General features: G+C 31.9%; 3 protein-coding genes across 6 annotated transcripts; 2 read left to right on the forward strand and 1 right to left on the reverse strand.

Annotated features, from left to right (window-relative positions):
- The first annotated feature begins 2576 nt into the window (after positions 1 to 2576).
- LOC137001291 (uncharacterized) lies at positions 2577 to 4427 on the forward strand. 2 transcript variants are annotated; one of them, XM_067359929.1, is made up of 4 exons: positions 2577 to 3138; positions 3216 to 3565; positions 3644 to 3838; positions 4012 to 4275. In XM_067359929.1, exons 1-4 carry the CDS (start codon positions 2792 to 2794, stop codon positions 4044 to 4046), a joined length of 927 nt encoding a protein of 308 aa, XP_067216030.1. In that variant the 5' UTR covers positions 2577 to 2791; the 3' UTR covers positions 4047 to 4275. The 2 variants fall into 2 exon arrangements, with proteins under 2 accessions (XP_067216030.1, XP_067216029.1); XM_067359928.1 differs by having other exon boundaries at positions 2600 to 3138; positions 3644 to 4427.
- A 194-nt stretch (positions 4428 to 4621) lies between these two features.
- On the reverse strand, positions 4622 to 6615 carry LOC105674261 (uncharacterized). The gene is made up of 5 exons (XM_067359604.1): positions 6464 to 6615; positions 6140 to 6189; positions 5872 to 6043; positions 5536 to 5753; positions 4622 to 5448 (listed from the first exon to the last, which is right to left on the reverse strand). Exons 1-5 carry the CDS (start codon positions 6613 to 6615, stop codon positions 5015 to 5017), a joined length of 1026 nt encoding a protein of 341 aa, XP_067215705.1. The 3' UTR covers positions 4622 to 5014.
- Positions 6616 to 8876: 2261 nt separating this feature from the next.
- Positions 8877 to 20802, forward strand: LOC105674219 (angiopoietin-related protein 2). Of its 3 annotated transcripts, none has more exons than XM_067358557.1 (12): positions 8877 to 11244; positions 12962 to 13694; positions 14065 to 14601; positions 15195 to 15472; positions 15927 to 16456; positions 16604 to 16866; positions 17005 to 17284; positions 17478 to 17609; positions 18073 to 18260; positions 18437 to 18580; positions 19608 to 19732; positions 20572 to 20802. In XM_067358557.1, exons 3-12 carry the CDS (start codon positions 14387 to 14389, stop codon positions 20676 to 20678), a joined length of 2262 nt encoding a protein of 753 aa, XP_067214658.1. In that variant the 5' UTR covers positions 8877 to 11244; positions 12962 to 13694; positions 14065 to 14386; the 3' UTR covers positions 20679 to 20802. The 3 variants fall into 3 exon arrangements, with proteins under 3 accessions (XP_067214658.1, XP_067214661.1, XP_067214660.1); XM_067358560.1 differs by having other exon boundaries at positions 12962 to 13222; XM_067358559.1 differs by lacking the exon at positions 8877 to 11244 and having other exon boundaries at positions 12918 to 13694.
- Positions 20803 to 20820: the final 18 nt, after the last annotated feature.

Here is a 20820-nt window from a genome sequence, read left to right on the forward strand (position 1 = left end):
TGTGTATGTATACGCAAGCGTATATGTATATGTGAGGAGTTTTGCGATTCGAACACCGTCTATCGAGTACCACCAGTATTACTTCAAAAACCTGATTTTGGTCGCATTTCTGAAAGCCTAGTTCGGCCTCCTGATCTCTATTCTTCATGGTTTTGAGCAAGAACAAGCAGTGCATGGCAGTGCGAGAATCGGATAAGTTGATAATGGTGGGAAATTTAAAAAGTACACATAATCTATTATAAATATTAAAATAACCTATTTAATATTGAAGTAATTAATAATTCTCTTAAAATTAAATTATAAATACTGAAATTGTACTAATAATCGGAATTTCAGAAAATCAAACTGTGATAGTACTAACTTTTATTAAATGTGAAAAGTTTTACCTTTTTAAAGAAGCTAAATGTATATAAAAGTTTTTTTATGCTGTATTTGTGTAACATAAAATTATACTTATTGTTAATAATAATTGCAAATTTACAGAACAGCTAAAAAATATGTATATATATATATATATATTGGTTGGAAATATTTATTTCTTTACAAAGTATATATTAATTTTAGATAGAAACAAAGCTTTGAAGATAATATTTAATTAAATCTTTATATATATACAGGGTATCTGGCAATAATCGCCCCACCGGTCATATACAGGTAGAGGAGGTCAAATCGAGTAGAAAAGTCCTTTACCATTTTTTGATTTTTGTAATATGTACTAAGTAATTAACGAAAAAAGATTGGTGAATCCGTGCAAGTAAAGCGCGCGCAGCGAGAAGGACATCCCACTGCTATGCGATCACTAGGCGCGCGATGAAGCGTTGGGAGGAGCGCTCTACAAATGACAATGGCAACATACGAGCGGCGCGTAACGCTAGATCCTTGTGTCCTAGTGATCGCGTAGCAGTGGGACGTCCTTCTCACCGCGCGCGCTTTACTCGCGCGGATTCGCCGATCTTTTTTCGTTAATTACTCAGTACTTATTATGAAAATTAAAAAATGGTAAAGGACTTTTCTACTCGATTTGACCTCCTCTACCTGTATATGACCGGTGGGGCGATTATTGCCAGACACCCTGTATATATATATATATAAAGATTTAATTAAATATTATCTTCAAAGCTTTGTTTCTATCTAAAACTAATATATACTTTGTAAAAAAATAAATATTTCCAACACTCTAAATCGATCTATCAGTTCATATGCTACTATCTTCGATAATCGAAAATGCACGATAAAATCCAATTTGTCATAATTATGAACAATATTTTCTATTTAATTATTTATGTTGACACGTTCAATCCTTTGTATCATTCCAAAAATTGGATGTAATAATTGTAACTCATCAAAATTAAAACAAAAAAAATAGTTACTAAGTTAGATTAGATTAAATTTCCAAAAAATTTTAATTTTATTAATATATAATAATAAATAATAATACATTGCACATAAAATACATATCTTACCACCGTCATCGTCATCTAAAAGAGGTACAAAATGGTGGCACTAGATTTATATTTTCATCCGAAGAATTCAATAATTCATTTAATATTACGCGGTGCGTCATGTTGATCACTGCACTGAAACGTTCTTTATACTTACACTACCGGCACTAGCGGCAAGAGGGGCAAATGCAGAGAGGGACGAGCGGCAAGAGGGGCAAATGCAGAGAGGGGCGAGCGGCAAGAGGGGCAATGATGATCTCATCGGCAAGCAGAAGCTATCTCAGACCAAAATCTATAGAGAGAAGGTTATCTCAGTAAAACTGGTTGATGGCGAGGGACGATGAAGTAAGGGGGGAGCTAGAAACAGCTTGTCGGCGAGGGGCGATGAAGGAAGGGGAGAGCATGATGATCTCATCGACAAACAGTAGCTGTCTGAGATAGCTTCTGTTTGCCGATGAGATCATCATTGCCCCTCTTGCCGCTCGTTCCTCTCTGCATTTGCCCCTCTTGCCGCTCGTCTCTCTTTGCGCATGAGGTAACCTTCTCTCTATAGATCTTGATCTCAGACAGCTACTGTTTGTCGATGAGATCATCATGCTCTCCCCTTCCTTCATCGCCCCTCGCCATCAATCTGTTTCTAGCTCCTCCCTTCTTTCATCGCTCCTCGCCATTAAGCTGTTTCTAGCTCCCCTCTTACTTCATCGTCCCTCGCCCTCAACCGGTTTTACTGAGGTAACCTTCTCTCTATAAATCTTGATCCCATATAACTCAATGGGTGTTTACGATAATTCAAGTTCGAGTTAGTTTCACTAGGACCGACAATGAGATATACATAACCATCTAGAACCTTTATGATTCATGACAACTCGACGCTGTCTTGTATTGCTTGAGTTAAATTCATTGAATTTGTTGAGTTTAATAAATATAATTATATACATATATATATAATTATATCTATTAAAGAGGTATACCAACATACATACCAACATTATTTGTTTCTTTCATAGACTGATTTGCAGTTGACATTTTTTTATTACAATAAAATTTGCTCTATAAACTCAACAAATTCAATTAATTTAAGGGCCATTCTACAATGAGTTGCAAATGCCTCGTTGCCAGTTGCAAGTTGTGAGTTGCCAGTCGCAAGTTGTAAGTCGTTGCAACATCTAATCTACATTGGGATATATGGCGGTTGAAAATTGTCCAGAAATAGCCAATCAGAAAATAGAGCATCTATCGTATGAACAGCTAAAATTGAAAAAAAAAAATTTCTTTACATTTTACATCAGGTTATGAGTTAATAGTACAAGTGTATTACGTGTATTACGTGTATTACGAAAGAGTAAAATATGTTACGAAATAAAAGAAAACGTTTAAAGCGTCTACAAAACGCACTTTTAAATCTTTCAATGGCCTGGAATTTATTTATGATAACGAGTTCTAGTCTATTAGAAGAATTAACAAAAGTAAATAGAAGATGGTGGGTAAGACCAGTTCATTTTGATCAAGAAAAATGCGGCCACTATCAAAACTTATTTAATTATCTTCTAAATGAAGATAATGAATTATTCTATCAAGATTATAGAATGTCTGTTGAACAGTATAAAACTATACTCGCTATGGTACAGCCACATTTACAAAAATTTTCTAAAAGGACTCCACATCCACCGGGTTTGCGTTTAGCTTTGACATTATCGTACGTAATCTAATTTTTATGTGTTGGAATACAAAATTGATTAAAATTCTAATATGTAAAGAATTTTTATATTATAGGTTTCTTGCTCATGGAGACAGTGTGAATACAACAGCAAGAGGATTTAGAATTGGAAAATCTACTGCGTATAAAATTATTTTTGAAACTTGTAATGTTATCTGGAATGTACTTCAACCAATCTATCTTCCCAAACCAACAGCAGATTCATGGAGGCGCATTGCTGAAGATTTTTATGAAATTTGGAATTTTCCAAATTGTATTGGCGCAGTAGACGGAAAACATATTCAAATCCAATGCCCTCCTAAAACAGGAAGTTTATATTACAATTATAAACAATTTTTTAGCATAGTGCTAATGGCTGCTGCTGATGCTAAATATAAATTTACTTGGGTTGATATAGGAGATTATGGTAAGTGTATTAACTGAAAAAAAAATGATTTATTAATGTTTTTTTATTGTTAATATGTTCATTTTTCATTTCTTACAGGTTCTATGAGTGACGGAGGCATATGGGCTGAGTCCGCATTTGGTTCTGCTCTGGAAGAAGGCTCTGTTGATCTACCACTGCCACGTTTGCTTCCCAATTCAAATATAATGTTTCCACATTTTTTTGTGGGGGACGAAGCTTTTCCATTAAAGATGTACATGATGCGGCCATACCCAAAGAAAGATTTATGTGATCGTAAGCGAATTTTCAATTATAGGCTTAGTAGGGCACGCAGAGTAATTGAAAATTCTTTTGGTATACTTACTGCTAAATGGAGAGTGCTGCGACGTTCTCTGTGTTTTTCTCCTACCAATGCTGAAGTGATAGTAAAAGCTTTAGTATGTCTTCATAATTTTCTTCTTACTAAGGAAGGAGGTATTGGCGGACGTTATTGCCCCAATAATTTATTAGATCATGAAATAAATGGAATATTTCAACCTGGTGCTTGGAGAAATGAAGGTGCTTTAAATCATATGCAAGAGTTGCGTAGAATTGGTTCTAATAATTCTGGAAGAGCAGTAATTAATTTAAGGAATATACTTCTGAATTATGTTAATAGTGACGAGGGCCAAGTTGAGTGGCAACGAGCTCATGTTTTTTGTAATAACAATATAAATCTAAATTGACTTATAGTAATGTTTATCATATTGAATTACGTGTATAAATCCTGTATATAAATTATCTTATATATAAAAACACTGTAAAGCAAAGTTTTAAAAGGGGAATTTATTATTATATAGTATAGTAAGATAAAAATAATACAAATAAAGATTTTACAAAATCACATTATTTATTTATTTAAAATAATAACTAATCATTAGTACCATCCATTATTTTCTATTATAAGATGTACATATTAACATCCATACAAAGAATTTTAAATTAAAATTAAAATTATAATACTCAACACATAAGAATTTTATTCTCTGCATCTTAAAGAAATACTGAATTATCTTAAAGAAATACTGAATAGTCAGCATCTTTTAAACAGTCTCATGCAACTAGTAGACGCTAAGTCCACATGCCTAATAAGTTAAATAATCACAGATATTAGTATATTTGGCATAACTAATAAAATAATATCACTTCTTATTATACTATATATAAAAAAAACAAGTATCATTAACATATTATTATTAATATATATTCATAATATATATCTATAATCTTATGTATCTTATCCATCTTGTAAAACAATAGTAGTAAAAGAAGAAAAAAAGTAAGACATTAGCACAAATTTAAAAAATAAAAAATATATATTAAATGCACATTACTAAATTATAAAAATTATATTGCACATTTGGCATAAAATAAAAAAAAAATAGAGTATAAGCTAAAAATCATATATAAGTTACTCTCCATCCATATTTTTCATTGTTGTTTGTTCTTACTTCCATATTCTTTTACAACATTCAACAACGTCATTAAACATTCAGTCTTTAGATCATCATTTAATTTTTTAAATGTAGGCAGAAGACAAGATAAATATTGAAGATCGTCACTTCCATTTGGTTCCTTTAAGGATTGTTTTACTGTGTCAAGTGTTTCCTTCAAATAGTGAGAAGCTTCTGACATACGAGCAGAGCAAAAATCAAGTTCTTTCTTTTTTTTAATATGGAATTTATCTGGTGTGGGAGCTTTACGTTTACATTTCATATTAGATAAATATTTCTTATCTTCAGTTTCAGACAGAGATATCTTTTGTTCAATGCTGCTTGCTGACAATGATTCAACATGTGAAAAAGAGTCATCTGAAGAAAGCAATGTTTCACTGTTTAGTGTCTCAGTGAGAACTGGTGCAAAATCTACAAATTCAAATATAATCTATACAGATCAGATTAACCAAAAAACAAAATTATAATACAAATATTTTTGAAATATACATGACATACTTGAAAATTCAAAATCTATCACATTTGTATTCTGCAAAGACGATTCAGGTGCAGTACATTTCATTGTGTTTTTAAATGGTTCCGAGGATGATTTAAGAACAGAGTTTTTATTGTTTAAAGGAGAAGCCAAAAGTCCACTAGTTGTAGAAGCCAAAGGTCCACTAGTTGTAGAAGAAGCTAAAAATGGCTTTTTATAAAAATTTGATGTTCTGTTTGACCTGAAATAATAAAACAGAAATGAAATTATAAATTATACATCATACATTACATAAGCATAAAATTAGAAACAAAAATAAGAATATATTTTTTATAAGTTATTATTAATTGATTATTTACTTATGACGCATATGTGGTATAAGAAACTGCATGTCACCCCAGTACTCCCATTCAATATTTGTTGACTTTTCTTTAGCAGCTCCACTCCCACTTGGCACTTTTTCCTTCAATTGCGCTAATTTGCGGCTGAATACAGTTCTCAATGATTTCCATTTCCTTTGCACTTCTACTTCTGTAACAAATGGCAAAATAACGATTATACTGTGTTGAGGTTATGAATAAAATTAATTTTAAATTTTACACATAAATACAGCACATAAAAACGTACCTGTTTTATGTAGTAAATTTCCTATTATTTTCCAAGCATTATTTTTTTTTCTTTATTAAAAAAATCTTTATTGGTCTTATTAACTAAAAATTCATTCGCTTTTATTAGTGTAATGAGCGATCGTATTTCGGATTCATTCCATTCTTCTACTTCTTCAAACGTATCCAAATCGTATGTTTCTTCCATTTTCATAAATTATTAAAATATTAACAAAATAAAATACAAAAATATTTGGAAAAAGAACACCGAAAATCATATAACCTACATTTCACAACTTATTTCACTTGGTTTCACTCTTCGCGTTTTTTCTAAAATGCACGACACTTGATTGGCTGACGTGCTGCGATTGCCAGTTGCTGTTGCCAAAAAGTAAAAAGTTGACCAACTCTGTGTTGGCAACTGCAACGGCCAAGCGCAACCGGAAATATCACTTTTCCACTAGTAGTTGCCATTCTTTGCAACTGGCAACGAGGCATTTGCAACTCATTGTAGAATGGCCCTAACTCAAGCAATACAAGACAGCGTCGAGTTGTCATAAATCATAAAGATTCTAGATGGTTATGACTATTTCATTTTTCGGTCCTAGTGAAACTAACTCGAACTTGAATTATCGTAAACACCCAATGTCTAAGGCTCAATGAGTAGATGCGAGTAATTCGCATTACTGCTCACTGTGATTGGTCGATTTGCTTAAGACCAATGTCCACAATGCTAGAAATCGATCTGAGATTTTGGTCCGAGAAACTTTTAGCCAATAAAATTGCCGTTTTTACATAAAAAATGCAAGTTGATTGGTTATACATTTCTCGGACCGATTTCTAGCATCGTGGACATTGGCCTTTACGCCGTACTATTTTTTTAAGTATAATGGCCTTGGTGGAGAAAGATAGCTAGCCCCGAGATGTGGTTCTCTCTCAGCTCGCGTCAGGCTGTCAGTGCACATTCCAGTATATATATTACCTCTATGAAGTTGGCCCCTCATTTTTTTAAATTGAAAAAAATGATTAGAGTTCTAAATGCCCCCTGAGGAGTTCTAGAGCTCTCAGTCCATTTTAGAAAGAGTTCTGCCATTTAAAGTAAAGAAAACACCATTTGAAAAATCGAGGGGCTAACTTTACGACGCCCTCCATTATGTAAAAAATCCAAATTTTTTATAGTTTTGAGTAGATTTCAAATAATTCTATTGTTCTAGATAAGTTTTAAAAATAGTTCTGCTCGAAATACTACGAAAATTAAATTTGAAATTTTCGACTTAAAAGACGAAAAATAGCGAAAACTCGTCCAATTTTGATTTTAGCGTTTTGAGCCTTAAGGATAATCGTTAGAACTCGTGAGGGGCTATACAAAACTCTTAACAGAATTGTCGGTTATCGAGAAAAATTTTTACCCTTGTGAGACTTAGAAATTTTTTGGACCCGTAACTTCAACCATTGGAAACCTATTGAGAGTTCTGGATGCCCCCCAAAACTTATTAAGATAAAAACCCCCCAAAAAGTAACGATAATTATTAACACTCGAAGCACTCTGTAGCGAAATAAAAAAGCTCTCGATGATTGAAATTACAGGTCCGAAAAATTTCTAAGTCCCACAGGGGTAAAAATTTTTCTCGATAACCGGCAGTTCTGTTGAAAGTTTCGTATAGCCCCTCACGAGTTCTAACGATTATCCTTAAGGCTCAAAACGCTAAAACCAAAATTGGACGAGTTCTCGCTATTTTTCGTGTTCTAAATCGAGAATTTCAAATTTAATTTTCGTAGTATTTCGAGCAGAACTATTTTTAAAACTTATCTAGAACTATAAAACTATTTAAAATTTACTCAGAACTATAAAAAATTTGGATTTTTTACATAATGGAGAAGTTAGCCCCCCGTCGTGAAGTTAGCCCCCCGATTTTTGAAATGGTGTTTTCTTTACTTTAAATGGCAGAACTCTTTCTAAAATGAACTAAGAACTCTAAAACTCCTCGAGGAGCATCCAAAACTCTAATCATTTTTTTCAATTTTAAAAAATGGGGACCAACTTCACAGAGGTATATATATTATATATATAGTTCAATGCTCAACAGTCACCAACAATTGCCAACGGTATGAAATACGCATTTATTAGGTCTATTCTTTATAGCTAAACTGGCTGCACTAGTTCAGAGTTTATCTTTTTCCCACCACATTGGAAGGAGAAAGATAAACTTTGAACTAGTGCAGCCAGTTCAGCTATAAAGAACAGACTTATTGTTACCAAATAATATTATCAAACTAATTTTTATCATGAATCGAATTTCTTTGAAGAGTTATATATACAACTTGTTATGAAAGAAATTGATAAAGTATATAAATTTCACCTAGCATTTCTTACCGAATCATGGGTAAATATATTAATTTATATGTAAATTTTGTTGGAGCGTGATCTTTAAAACTGCTTTTTATCATAGAAATAGAAGCTGTTATTTTGTAATCTACAAGTTTTTCTTTATTGCTTATATTATATAGAGTTTTTATTTCAGTCTTATTAGCGATACCTAAAGATGAATAATAGTAACATTTTTGCTGCATATTTTTTCAAATTTGGTAAAAGGTTGGGATAATACTTCTTAAGAACATTTTGAATCTGTTGGTCTGCTTTGAACAACTGCTTGAGTTTTAACTATAATTGCTTTTCCTACTTCTACCTGCTTCCTGATTCTCTACTGTCTGATTCCTCTCTTTTGTTTGTCTCTATTTTTTTCTTTTCTCTTTCTTTTCTCTTATTACGCTCAATGTAATAGCCACTTTACTCTTTTTATCTTAACGTCCAGTTTACTGCAATATATTATTACATGATATCCAAAATCTTTTAATTTATTATTGTGAATTCTCGGTATGTTAAATTTTTTAATATCAAAATTTGTCAGTAATGTATTGTTATATTTTTCAGATATTTTTCTCTGTCGATGATTAACATATTTGCAAAATTACATATCACACACCCGCAAGAAAAGTGACACCAGTAAAAAATATCAAACTGTTCAGGAGAGAGGAAAGAAGGAATTGTGTTAATAATAACGTAATATTATGAATTAATATTATGAATTGGTTTTTATCTTAAATTCTGTCGCAAATTATAAATTGTCTGAAGCAAGCTTAATTTTACGGAAAATAATTTTACATGTCTATACTTGGTTAAACAATAATTTAAAAATTAATTATTTACGGCAGTATTCAACATAGCGGACTCATGCGGAAAGTATTTGAATTCAACTTCTATCACTTTTCCTGATTATATCCGGCCGATGTATTTAGATCACAATTCGTGCATAAAACAAAATTTGAAAAATTTCGATTTGTGTTACTTTTCTTACAGATGTGCGATATGTATAATCTTCGTAATTAGGCCATCAGAAATCTTAAAATAATTTATGATGTTACAATAACCAATGATAATAAATGACTTTGAGATATATTACTTTAATTCATGACAAATGTTTCTTCTTTTATCTAATGAAACCTGAATTATATTTTTATTTTGCTTAACATTTGTTTCAGATAAAGTTTTATGATTAAGCATTTTTAATTTAATAGATACATTTCTCAGCGTTTTATATTTTACAGCGTAAAATATTTTACTATCACAATATCAAAAATATTATGTCTTAAAGTTACTGTATTAGAATAGTACAGTACAAATGATTTCTTTCACATTGTGAATAATTTTAAACTTTGACGCTAAACCATCGACCGCTAAACTCTCCTCCGCGGCATCTGTTGCTATACGAGAAAATTGGTTCGAGATACATCTATGTCCCTATTTTTAGGCAGTAATCCATAATATCTTGCAGCAAAAGCAATTTAAATTCCCATTTACTGATAATATAAAATGATTTGTAATTCTTTTCACAGTCAACATATTAAGATCAATTAAAAAAAGAATGTGGACGTACATATATATTTTCGTGAGCCATTTAATATCATAATCTATAATTCGTATGTATGTCGTATACTTAAAACTTATTAATTACATCTGTTTATGGCAAATATAAAAAAATTCTAAAAGTTGCGCAAGATATAACGTGTTAAATATACGTGATTGTTAGCAGTTTCCTTATGTAAATTTTGAATACAGTAACTTTCGAACGGAGAAAATTGAAGAAGGGTGGGTAGAGGGGGGGTAATTTAAAGAGAAAGTTTAAAACGCTTCTCTATATCATATAAATTCCCTCTGGACACCGAAACTTATTAAATTCTAAAATTAATAATTTCAAAAAAATTAATGATTCTTTCATTAGTGCCTAAAGCTATTAGCAAAGATATTACATAATACAAAAATTAATTAATTATATTTAATTTTTGACTTTCTTTATAGTTTATTATAGTTTACTATACTATCTATACACAACATGTGTAATGTCAAATGTAGCTTTATAAATCAATTTTTTATTTTATGCCACACATTTCATTAGGACAATTTAGTAACATTATAAAATATATATGTCTCACAGCCGTATAAAAAGTGAAAATTAAATAATAGCTGAAAAATGTTTGCATACTTCCCAACAAGAAGCACAATCAACATAATGATACACGTGACACAATGTTGACATAAGCGTTTTCCTGCAAGGATATCAATCGGTATAAATTAGTATGATAAATCAGAGAAGCTAATTCGAAGTATTTATGTCGCAGTCATCACTATCAATTTTTGTTATTAAAAAAATTTTTATACTGCTGAATTATAACACTAAATATTAAATGTCTTTGAGCATTGTTTTACTTTTTGAAAATTTAATGAGTTCAAAATTAGCCTTTAGAGGATCCGGTATTTTAGGTCATGAAAATTTTGCTTTAGAAAACAATATATATGGTTGTTCAGAAAATTTTCTAGTTTTTTTTTTCTAAACCGTGTACATGTTAAACAGGTTGTTCACCTTTAGTATTACTTGGCAAACGAAAGGCTCTTGAGCTTGTTATGTGTCGCTTGTATCTGTTGGTCATTTTTACACCAAATGCGCAACAGAGAAAGGAAGAAAAAGGACGAGCGAGGCGTGGCGAGATACTGACCACCATTTCTTTAATTAAAGTGCCTTTACCATTTTCAGCTGAGAAGTGGTATTTCCTGTGATAGTTCTACTCGAGGTAATATATGTGATTTTGTATCAACAAAACGCAACAAGTGTTGAAGAAAACTTTAATAAGAATATGTAATTAATTAAGAGATTGTATTATAATAATCTTTTGAGCAATTTTACCTGTTAATTTTATTCGTAAGATAAGAACTTGAAGCAACTTACACACACACACGCGCGCGCGCGCACACACAATTTTATAGCCGCAATATATATAACCACAAAATAAAACAGTTGTAATTGGTAAAGATTAAGCAGATGGGAGAAAATTAATTGGAAAAATAAATATTCACCGCGTAATCATCATTTCATGCTGAAAAAAATCTTTACGTTTCAATGCGACAATACTTGCGCGACCTTATACAATTTACGAACCTACAGACATGTACTAGCTACATGCTTACGTAATCATGACTTTCATACGTTGCACTTTCGTTTTCGAAAGTGTGATGTAATCGCTATTTAGATAGAGGAATCCGATGAAATCGAAATTGTCATCGTATACGTCACAAAACTTTGAAAAACTAACTTTGCGAGAAATCAAGACAGCTGCAACTATAATGCCGGAAATAATACTGTTACAAGGCATATTGTCGATTGGTCAACCGATCTTCTTGATTAGAATGGAGTTATTTTTGTATCTCGCGTTAATAACACGAAAGAATAGTGTTATGAAACAAATATTATAATCCGTATAATGTTATGTATTACAGTCTAATATATATTACGGAAATAAGATAGACATTTGTAGATTTTGCTTTTTCCATCGATCTCGATTGCTCAATGATCGAAAGTAATAATCATAGAGATTGTATTATAGCAGACTTGTGAATGTTTCAAGGCGATATAACCGTTCTCCGACAATCACGATTCGTGATTCGTGGTTTTACTCCAGTATCCTCCGGTATAAATGAACAGGCTCGCGCTCTCCTTTTATAATCTATCCGAGTAGAAATAAACTGGTACAAAACAACCAGTCGGATTAATAATATAATGACTCGTGCTGTTGTTCTTAACACTTTTTTTTATTACTTTTACTCATCTTTGCCCTGTACTTTTTTCGTAATCTCTATCTTATTTCACTTCTTTGTTTTCTTTACTTTCTCTTATGCTATCTTTACCTTGCAGCACAATCTTCCGATACATTCAACACGCATTATTGATTACATGCATTACGTGTTGCATTTCGCGAGACGAACACATCATTTATTGATTATAATCTTATAAATTTTTTAACTTACATTCGCCACTAGTCATCATCGTCTTATATCTTGTAGATATAAGATCGTGAATTATGAGGTATTTACGCTATGAAAAGCAATATAATATTTTTATAAACAAAGTATTGTACATAAAATTGTGTCTTAATGATCATACATTCATTTTGTTATAAGTATACTTTTATTTTTTTGAAAAAAAAAAACTTGCATATTATTATCGTTTCAAAGTATTTCAAGCTGATCCAGTATGAATTTTCAAAATATACGGTAGCTCTAAAAATTATTTTCTCATACTCTTATTATTAGAACATATATATATTATAAAACAATCACTGATCTCCTTTTTTGCAACTTCTCCGAGAATAATCATTGAATAAACACAATAATAAAAAAAAATAAGAATAAACGACTAAACATTTCTTGAATGAAAATTCATGATTGGACCGCACGATGCAACCGGCGGTCTCCTTTCATTCCAACAGCACTTTCGGTTTCATTTCTGCAAAGGTTTTCAGTCGCAACTCGTTGCGCACGGCCTATGCGGCAGTATGGGAAAGGTTTCCAATTCCTGATTACCCCACCCTTTCACCGTCTTCTCCGCCACCTGTACAAATCGACCGAGCTGGACGAGAATGGAACCAGGACCGCAGACTGAGTTGAAAAGGAATGGCAGTGAGAGTCCGAATCAGAGGGGGAAGGATTTCCCGCGAGTAGCCGTCGCGACTGCCGAGTGCGCGCGTGCACTCGCGCGGACACTTAAGTGTGAAAGTAAGTCTCACAGTTGACCGAAACTACGTTCCGTGCTTTCGTCGATAATCCACGACCGATGTGCCATGCCGTAGAGCGTTTCCTTCAATTGTGGAATATATCTGTACGGCTTTAATATCAATACAGTTCTAAAACCATTAGTGACACCGTTGTAAAAAAAAAAAACAGAAAATAATCGGCATTAATTACTACGCATCTCTCTGTATCTTCGCGCAAGGTTGATTATGTACAATATTTCTATCACGGTATACTTTCAACTTTCTTCGTACATATCTAATACTTTCATTACAATCAGTTTTTTAAATCAATTCGGATAGCAAATTTCGTCAATTTCGTATCTCTCTCGCGTTGTGGTTACTTTAAAAAGGATCTGATTGACAGAGATATTAGCAACAAGATCGTAGAAAAAAAGAAAAAGAAGAAAAAAAACGAAGAAATGAAAACTTGGAAGCAGTCGCAACAAGTGGGAAATGTATGAAATTTCATACAAACTATTATAACGCTTTAATTAAATACATTGTAATTAGATAATGGTAAAAATTGGTTACTGCTTAATAGTTCTTAACGAAGTTCTTTCAATCAAAAAAATTGAGTGTTTTTCTTCGCGACAAACAATACGCAGTGTTCGATATATTGTTTCTTCAATTTCTTCAACTTTATTTCAAGACAAGTTTTTTGTGTCTTTGAGAAAGAAGTGGCACATGTATCAATAGTATCTTTCCGTTCTAAGAATCTCTTTTTGATTTTAAGATATCAGTTTTATTTTATATATTTATAAATTGCATAGGATTTTATAAAAAATAGTTTAGAAAATTTGTGTAAATTGAGTGCTTCATCTGCAGTTATGTACAGACGAGTGGGATTCACGATATAAATGAATTTTGGTCGCAATTTTATTCACATCGGGGACATTACGTGATGATGCTTGTAAGAAACGAGTGTACAACGATGAGTTAAATGTATATTTACGCATACAACGAAGATATAAACCAAAACAAGAGGAAAGAAGGAAGAAGGTGAAAAGTGCATACGAAATCACGTGCATTTATTTATTTACGGATATTTGGATCTCTTTGATAAACTAACCCGATTGTGAATTGACCAAATGTCCATATGTACACGTCCATGTGCTGCGCGCTTGTGTTCTCAAATGTAGCTGTTTGAATGAAGATTCTTTGCCGAGACTTACAGTTTGCCAAGACTTTTATAATTATGAAACAAAGGGTGTTCGTTATCGTGTGCTTTTTGAGCTTTGTCTCAGCGGGAAGTCCTAGATTACCTCGGACATCCGCTGATCAGCGCGGCACGCGTAGTGCAAACGTCCATAATAGCACCAGTACTACTGTGCAACCGTCTTCTCGCAATTCGCAGCGGAATAGGTGAGACTTTTGGAGAAATCGTATCTGTCTTATAAAGAAACATTTCTTTTCCTTTCTATTTAACCAATTAGATACTTTTATCTCTTTTTATTCAAGCATAAAGTATAGTGACAGATTTCTTCTAGATCTCTAGAGAGAATCGGACAGTTAAATGTCGATTGTTAATAAACAAATTGATCATATTTTTAAAGATTGCCAATATTTTTACTTTTCTATTTAGTTTGCCAAAGTATTCATCATGCATCGCACGATGTTATCTTTATATTAATATCAGATGTAGCTTCGGTAAAACACATGATTAAGAGTCGTAGTGAATATTTGATTTATTGCCATAATAAATTTTTTTCTTTATTTAATTAGTGAACTGGCTAAGTAAATAATTTGTCAATGATAAGAGATAAATAAGAACAGTCATAAAAAATTATTATATGTTACTAAAAATGATAATAAGTATTTATTTAACAGTAATCAGAAAAATATAAAAGAACGTAATTTGATTGATTTCATCATCAGAGATTATTTTTTTGATAAACAAAACTAACCATGGTTTAAAATAACAATTAGACAAAAGCAATGAACATCGTTTGTTGTAGAGAACAATACCTTTTCAACGTCTTCGAAGTAATAGTGTCAACATTGGAGTCCAAGTTACAGCGAATCGAAAATTTAGATAAGGCGGTGGAACATTTGATGAGAAGAGTAGAAGCCTTAGATTCACGCGTAACCGATAATATTGATAAAACAGATGCGATTATTACGAAACTCAGAACATTAGATCTGAAACTTTTCAACGCATATCCTATTATGTCAACGGAAGCTATTCACGCAGCGAGGATTACCGAAAATAAGAGCAAAAGTCATACCGAAGATAGTAAGTACGCGAAATATATATCTTAAAGAAATTAATTGTACCTTGTTGTTCAGCCAGTTTAGTTTTTTCCTTTGTGCGTAACGAAAAAAAAACTGTATTAAACTATTTATTGAAATACACGCGCGTATAAGAGAAAAATAGAGAATGGGACGAAAAGAGAAGAGGGGAGAGAGAAGAAATAAATATGAATAAGATAGAGAGTTGGAGGGAAAGAAGAGAAGAGCATTAGATAGAGAAAGGGAAAGGGCGGAAAGAAGGGGAGAAGGAAAAAAAAGGAGTGAAAAGGAAAGAAAAAGTGGAAGGGATGATAGAGGGAGAGGAGAAAGGGGAGAAAGTCAGCTTGTTCTGAGCAAAAAATTGCGATTTTTTTATGTACTTTATTCTCATTATGCAAATATTACAAATATTGATGCGAAATCAAATACTTTATCTATATTTGTACCTACTGTTACAGCTCCATTCATACGTATGATCCATCATGATCGAAACAATCGGGCTCCGGAATCACTTGGCGAGAAATTAGTTTCTTTAGATCAAAAAGTTTCCGATATCGATCACAAACTGGTAAATCTGAAAAATCAACTTGACAACAATTTCTTACAAACTGATGATATAAATGCTGAAGCAAGTGAGAAGAAACCTGTCAGTATGAGTGTAATCGAGGTCACTAAGGCTATGAGTAACGAAGTGATGAATCATATGACGATCGAAATTGAGAATCTTAGGCAAGCAACAAGTAATACGGATCGACAACTTCAATTTCACATGAACTTGATGTCGGACAATCTCGGATCGATGTACAATATGCTCACTGACGTACACGAAGCTATTGTTGAAAAAAATTATGCGAATAATCGACAAAATAATCTTAACTTAACAACAACCGAAGCTCCGATAAAACAAAGTAAAATTGATCGTCTCGCTGACCAAATGTACTCGATGCTTACTGTTTCCGAGAAGATGGATCAAGTTTGGAATGTAGTGGTAAGTTTTGAATAAAATTAATGTACAAAATGTGACGAATGAAATCGATATTTGTGTATCGGCGACTTTCGGTCAATAAACAGTCGATATATAAAGCAATATGATAGCAAATAATGATATTAATATTAACAGCTTAATTTATGTTAGATGGGAACGAAGAATTTAGTAGACGATCTATTGCCAAAATCCGACGAACTACTCACTCAAACGCAAAGGCAAGAGAGAGCAATTAATGAAATTCATACCGATCTAAGGTCAAAAACAAATAAAATCATTGAAAATTTGGAGGGCGTCGAAAGTCGCTTGAGGAAGCAAGAGGATGATGTAGCTACTCTTGCGCAACGTCCGATTCCAGCTGAATTGCTGTTAGATCCAACAATTGATCGACTTGTGGAATACGATCCAAGCAGGTGAGAGTTTAATCTATAGTTTAGTTCTAATCTGAGTTTTGAGTTTTTTTTCTTAAAACAAACCAACCTATGTATAGAGTAGTTCTATATTCTAAGTGTATCGTTTTTTAAAATCATTTTTATGACGTTTATTTCAAGATACGTCAGCGTAACCGAAGATTTTGTAACGGTGACACCTGCTACAGCTACAGTACCTACTACTGCACCACCCCTGTCAACTACAACTTCGATATCTTCTGTTGCTTCACCCTCAAATAATCCTACCAGTTCCACGACACCTATGACGACGACATCTTCGAGTACCGCCCGATCGAATAGTAGAAATCGAGGAGTCATATTTCCGAGCGTTAAGAATAAACCGAGTTTAGCAAACTCCACTTTTACAAGTGACATATTAATCAATTATAAGGATGTAAAGGTATGTTAACGTGTTGTATGATTCTTTTTTTATTCATATTCACGCCAGCATTATCTTACTTAAAATATTCTGGTCAATTTTTTATTTTTCGTTACTCTTTACGAGATTTGTTTCAGAAATCATAACTAAATGTTTCAATATTTAAATGTTTGGTTTTATTTTTTTTACTATTTTTTGCATATTGTTAATTTAGGGTTATTCTTGCGTGGATTTATTAAACGCAGGAATGAGAGACAATGGAGTTTACTATCTGCAAATACGCGGTACGACATATTGGTTCCTCAAAGTTTACTGTGAGCAGGAAATTGCCGATGGCGGATGGACGGTGAGTTTATTATAAAGTGATATATCCCATAAAAAATTATTAATTATAATTTATTAAATGAATATAACATATAACATAAACAGATTGATATTATTAAACAGCACCTGCTCCTATATAATAATTTTTTCTTGAATACATGTATTTGTAATTAATACTAAATCAGAAGAATGTTGTAATAAATTTCATATTACGTTGTTAATTATTGAAAATTAAATTAAAATATAAAAAAAGGAGAGAGAATACCTCTTGCTAAAGTTTTAGATAATCAATAATGATACAAACCCATACAGCACAAAATATCCTATATATCCTTAGAACATCTTGGAAAGATCTCGATGTCCTCAGAACATCCTTGGGACACCAAAATATCCTCGATGTCCTGAGGATATCCTGAGGATGTTTTGTGCTGCATGGGAATATATCTACGTATTATTCCAAGTTTATAACGAATCTTCATTTAAAGGTTATTCAAAGGAGGGATGATTTTGGAGAACCAAGGGAGAATTTTAACAGAGATTGGGCAGATTATAAAAATGGGTTTGGGGACCCCGCTAAGGAATTTTGGCTAGGCAATGAAAATATATATATGTTAACAAATAATGAAGATTACACGTTGAGAGTTGAACTTGAAGACTTCGAAGGTAACAAAAGGTATATGCATAAATTGTAGAATAATTTTAATCTTTAAAACTACAGTAAAAGAATATTAAAAACTGTGAAATTATATAAATGTACAGTCTTATAATCGTTGAATCATTAATCAATCGTGTCAATATAAATTTGAAATCGATCAGATATACTTTACAATTATAATCTGGTTTTATCAGATATGCTCAGTATTCCCATTTCAAGATTTATTCAGAAGGAGAGTATTATAAATTGGAGATTGATGGATATGAAGGAAATGCTGGAGATTCGTTGAATGATCCTTGGTATGGATCGAATAATAGTCCGTTCTCCACATACAATAGGTAAGATATTTTATGTAATATACATATAATATTTATTATATGTAGCATAGAATAAAATATAAGGGTGTACAAAAAGTACCGGAACCTCTGAATATCTCGAAAAATATAAGTTTTATAAAAAAATTTTTCAGATAAAAGTTGTAGGATTTAAAAAGATCTATTTACTGATCTTATCAGTTTGATTTTAGGTGGAGACGCTTCGGAGATTTGAAGGTCATCTTTATTTTTTTAAATAAAACTACCCTAATTTTTTTTATATAAATCGATTCCTCGCAATATTCGGCGTAAAAAGTTATTAGAGTAAGATGACCAAAAATTGAATAGCTTACGAGATATTCTATACTTTAATTTGACATAATTTTATATAAACTATGAAATATCTCATTAAATATTTATTTTTCAATTATCTTACCTCAATACTTTTATGCACAAAATAATGAGAGGAATCAATCGGTGTAAAAAAAACACATAGTTGTCTTTAAGAAAAAATATAATGTGATATTTTAGCTACATATTTTTTCTTAAAGACAACTATGTGTTTTTTTTACACCAATTGATTCCTCTCATTATTTTGTGCATAAAAGTGTTGAGGTAAGATAATTGAAAAATAAATATTTAACAAGATATTTCATAGTTTACATAAAATTATGTCAAATTAAAGTATAGAATATTTCGTAAACTATTCAATTTTTGGTCATTTTACTCTAATAACTTTTTACGCCGAATATTGCGAGAAATCGATTTATATAAAAAAATTAGGGTAGTTCTATTTTTAAAAAATAAAGATGACCTTCAAATCTCCGAAGCGTCTCCACCTAAGGTCAAACTGATAAGATCAGTAAATAGATCTGTTTAAATTCTACAACTTTTATCTAAAACATTTTTTTGTAAAACTTATATTTTTCGAGATATTCTAGGGTTCCGGTACTTTTTATACGCCCTGTATATCTTTTTACATAATTATATAGTTGCGCAGAATATACGTTTGCTAAGAAAATCCGATTTACAAATATTTTTACACTTTTAGGGATAACGATAGATCTTCTTTGAACTGTGCTTCGATGCTTAAAGGCGGTTGGTGGTGGAAATCTTGTGGACGTGGTTTAAATGGCCTTTATTTAAACGATCCTCAAGATCTTACTGCGCGACAAGGTATGTTTATGATTTTCTAAAATAAATATATTTAAAGAAAATTTTATGTTGCTAGTTTACTAAAGTAAAGAGGGAATATTATTTAACATACACCTAGATGGAATTTGCCAATATCGAAAATACGGAGCAATATGTGCCCGATGTTGGCAAAAGTCGAATCCTTTGTCGTCTGGAGAAAGTTCGTTGTCGCGTATGCTCTTATCAGATGTAAAATAATCGGGAAATCTCAGGGGGTCTTAAAGCTAGCTTTATATCGTTTCAATATTAGTGATATTAAAAATTTAGTATTCTAAACTTATTATATCTTAATGTCAATTGCATACTAGTATCATAATAGTATCAAAACTTATGTAGCTAATATCAAGTCGACACTCCGCCGATTGTAAATCCTCAGCCGGGTAATTAATAGAAATCGAAAAATTAATGAAATATAGATATAGGCTCGTATTAAAACAATTAACAATAAAATAATACAGGATTTTGAGCTGACGCAAGATGTTTATTGCTCGTTATGCATTCTTCATCTTAATTAACATGAAACAGTTAGATGTTTCGGTTAATTTTTTACCATCTTCAGTAAACCTAACGATTGTTGTTCAATTTTCGATTGAGGTCAAGCTCTGAGAGACTGTGAGTATGTGATGTGAACTGCTGATATGTTGACTGTTCAGCAGACAGTAGATAACTGTGACTGTCTAGCTGTTTCACGATTAAAATAAAGAATATCTACAAGCAATAAATATTTTGCGTCGGCTTGAAATCTTCTATTATTTTGTTGTTAATCGAAAAGTTAAGTTCTTAACTTTTATCAACAAATAAAAATCATATTATTGTTAAAGGTATCGTATGGTTTCGCTGGAGAGGCTGGGATTATACCCTAAAACGTGCATCAATGATGATTAAACCGAAAGGTCCAGCAACAACGATGACAACAACAACGGTATAAACATTGAAACTGTGTAAAATCTCGTAGAATGTTAACTTAATTAAAATTTCTTGCAATTATTAAATAACAGTTTTGCACATAGTACATGAATTTATTGCAAATACATGATCATTATTATAGGCAATATTTTCTCAATTATATT

The sequence above is a fragment of the Linepithema humile genome, chromosome 7, assembly GCF_040581485.1.
Source record: "Linepithema humile isolate Giens D197 chromosome 7, Lhum_UNIL_v1.0, whole genome shotgun sequence".
In the NCBI taxonomy this organism is placed as follows: Eukaryota; Metazoa; Arthropoda; class Insecta; order Hymenoptera; family Formicidae; genus Linepithema; species Linepithema humile.

Bases quoted from the DNA above. Each gene is read 5' to 3' on its own strand.
- LOC137001291 (XM_067359928.1), top strand. From the start codon at position 2,792: ATGTTACGAAATAAAAGAAAACGTTTAAAGCGTCTACAAAACGCACTT. The intron at 3,139-3,215 runs GTACGTAATCTA...TTTATATTATAG, and splicing joins CGTTTAGCTTTGACATTATC to GTTTCTTGCTCATGGAGACA. The intron at 3,566-3,643 runs GTAAGTGTATTA...CATTTCTTACAG, and splicing joins GGTTGATATAGGAGATTATG to GTTCTATGAGTGACGGAGGC.
- LOC105674261 (XM_067359604.1), bottom strand. From the start codon at position 6,615: ATGCCTCGTTGCCAGTTGCAAAGAATGGCAACTACTAGTGGAAAAGTG. The intron at 6,190-6,463 runs GTGTCGTGCATT...TTTTTAATAAAG, and splicing joins GCAGCACGTCAGCCAATCAA to AAAAAAAAATAATGCTTGGA. The intron at 5,754-5,871 runs GTAAATAATCAA...TTATTATTTCAG, and splicing joins ATACCACATATGCGTCATAA to GTCAAACAGAACATCAAATT.
- LOC105674219 (XM_067358557.1), top strand. From the start codon at position 14,387: ATGAAGATTCTTTGCCGAGACTTACAGTTTGCCAAGACTTTTATAATT. The intron at 14,602-15,194 runs GTGAGACTTTTG...CGTTTGTTGTAG, and splicing joins CGCAATTCGCAGCGGAATAG to AGAACAATACCTTTTCAACG. The intron at 18,581-19,607 runs GTAAGATATTTT...TTACACTTTTAG, and splicing joins CCGTTCTCCACATACAATAG to GGATAACGATAGATCTTCTT.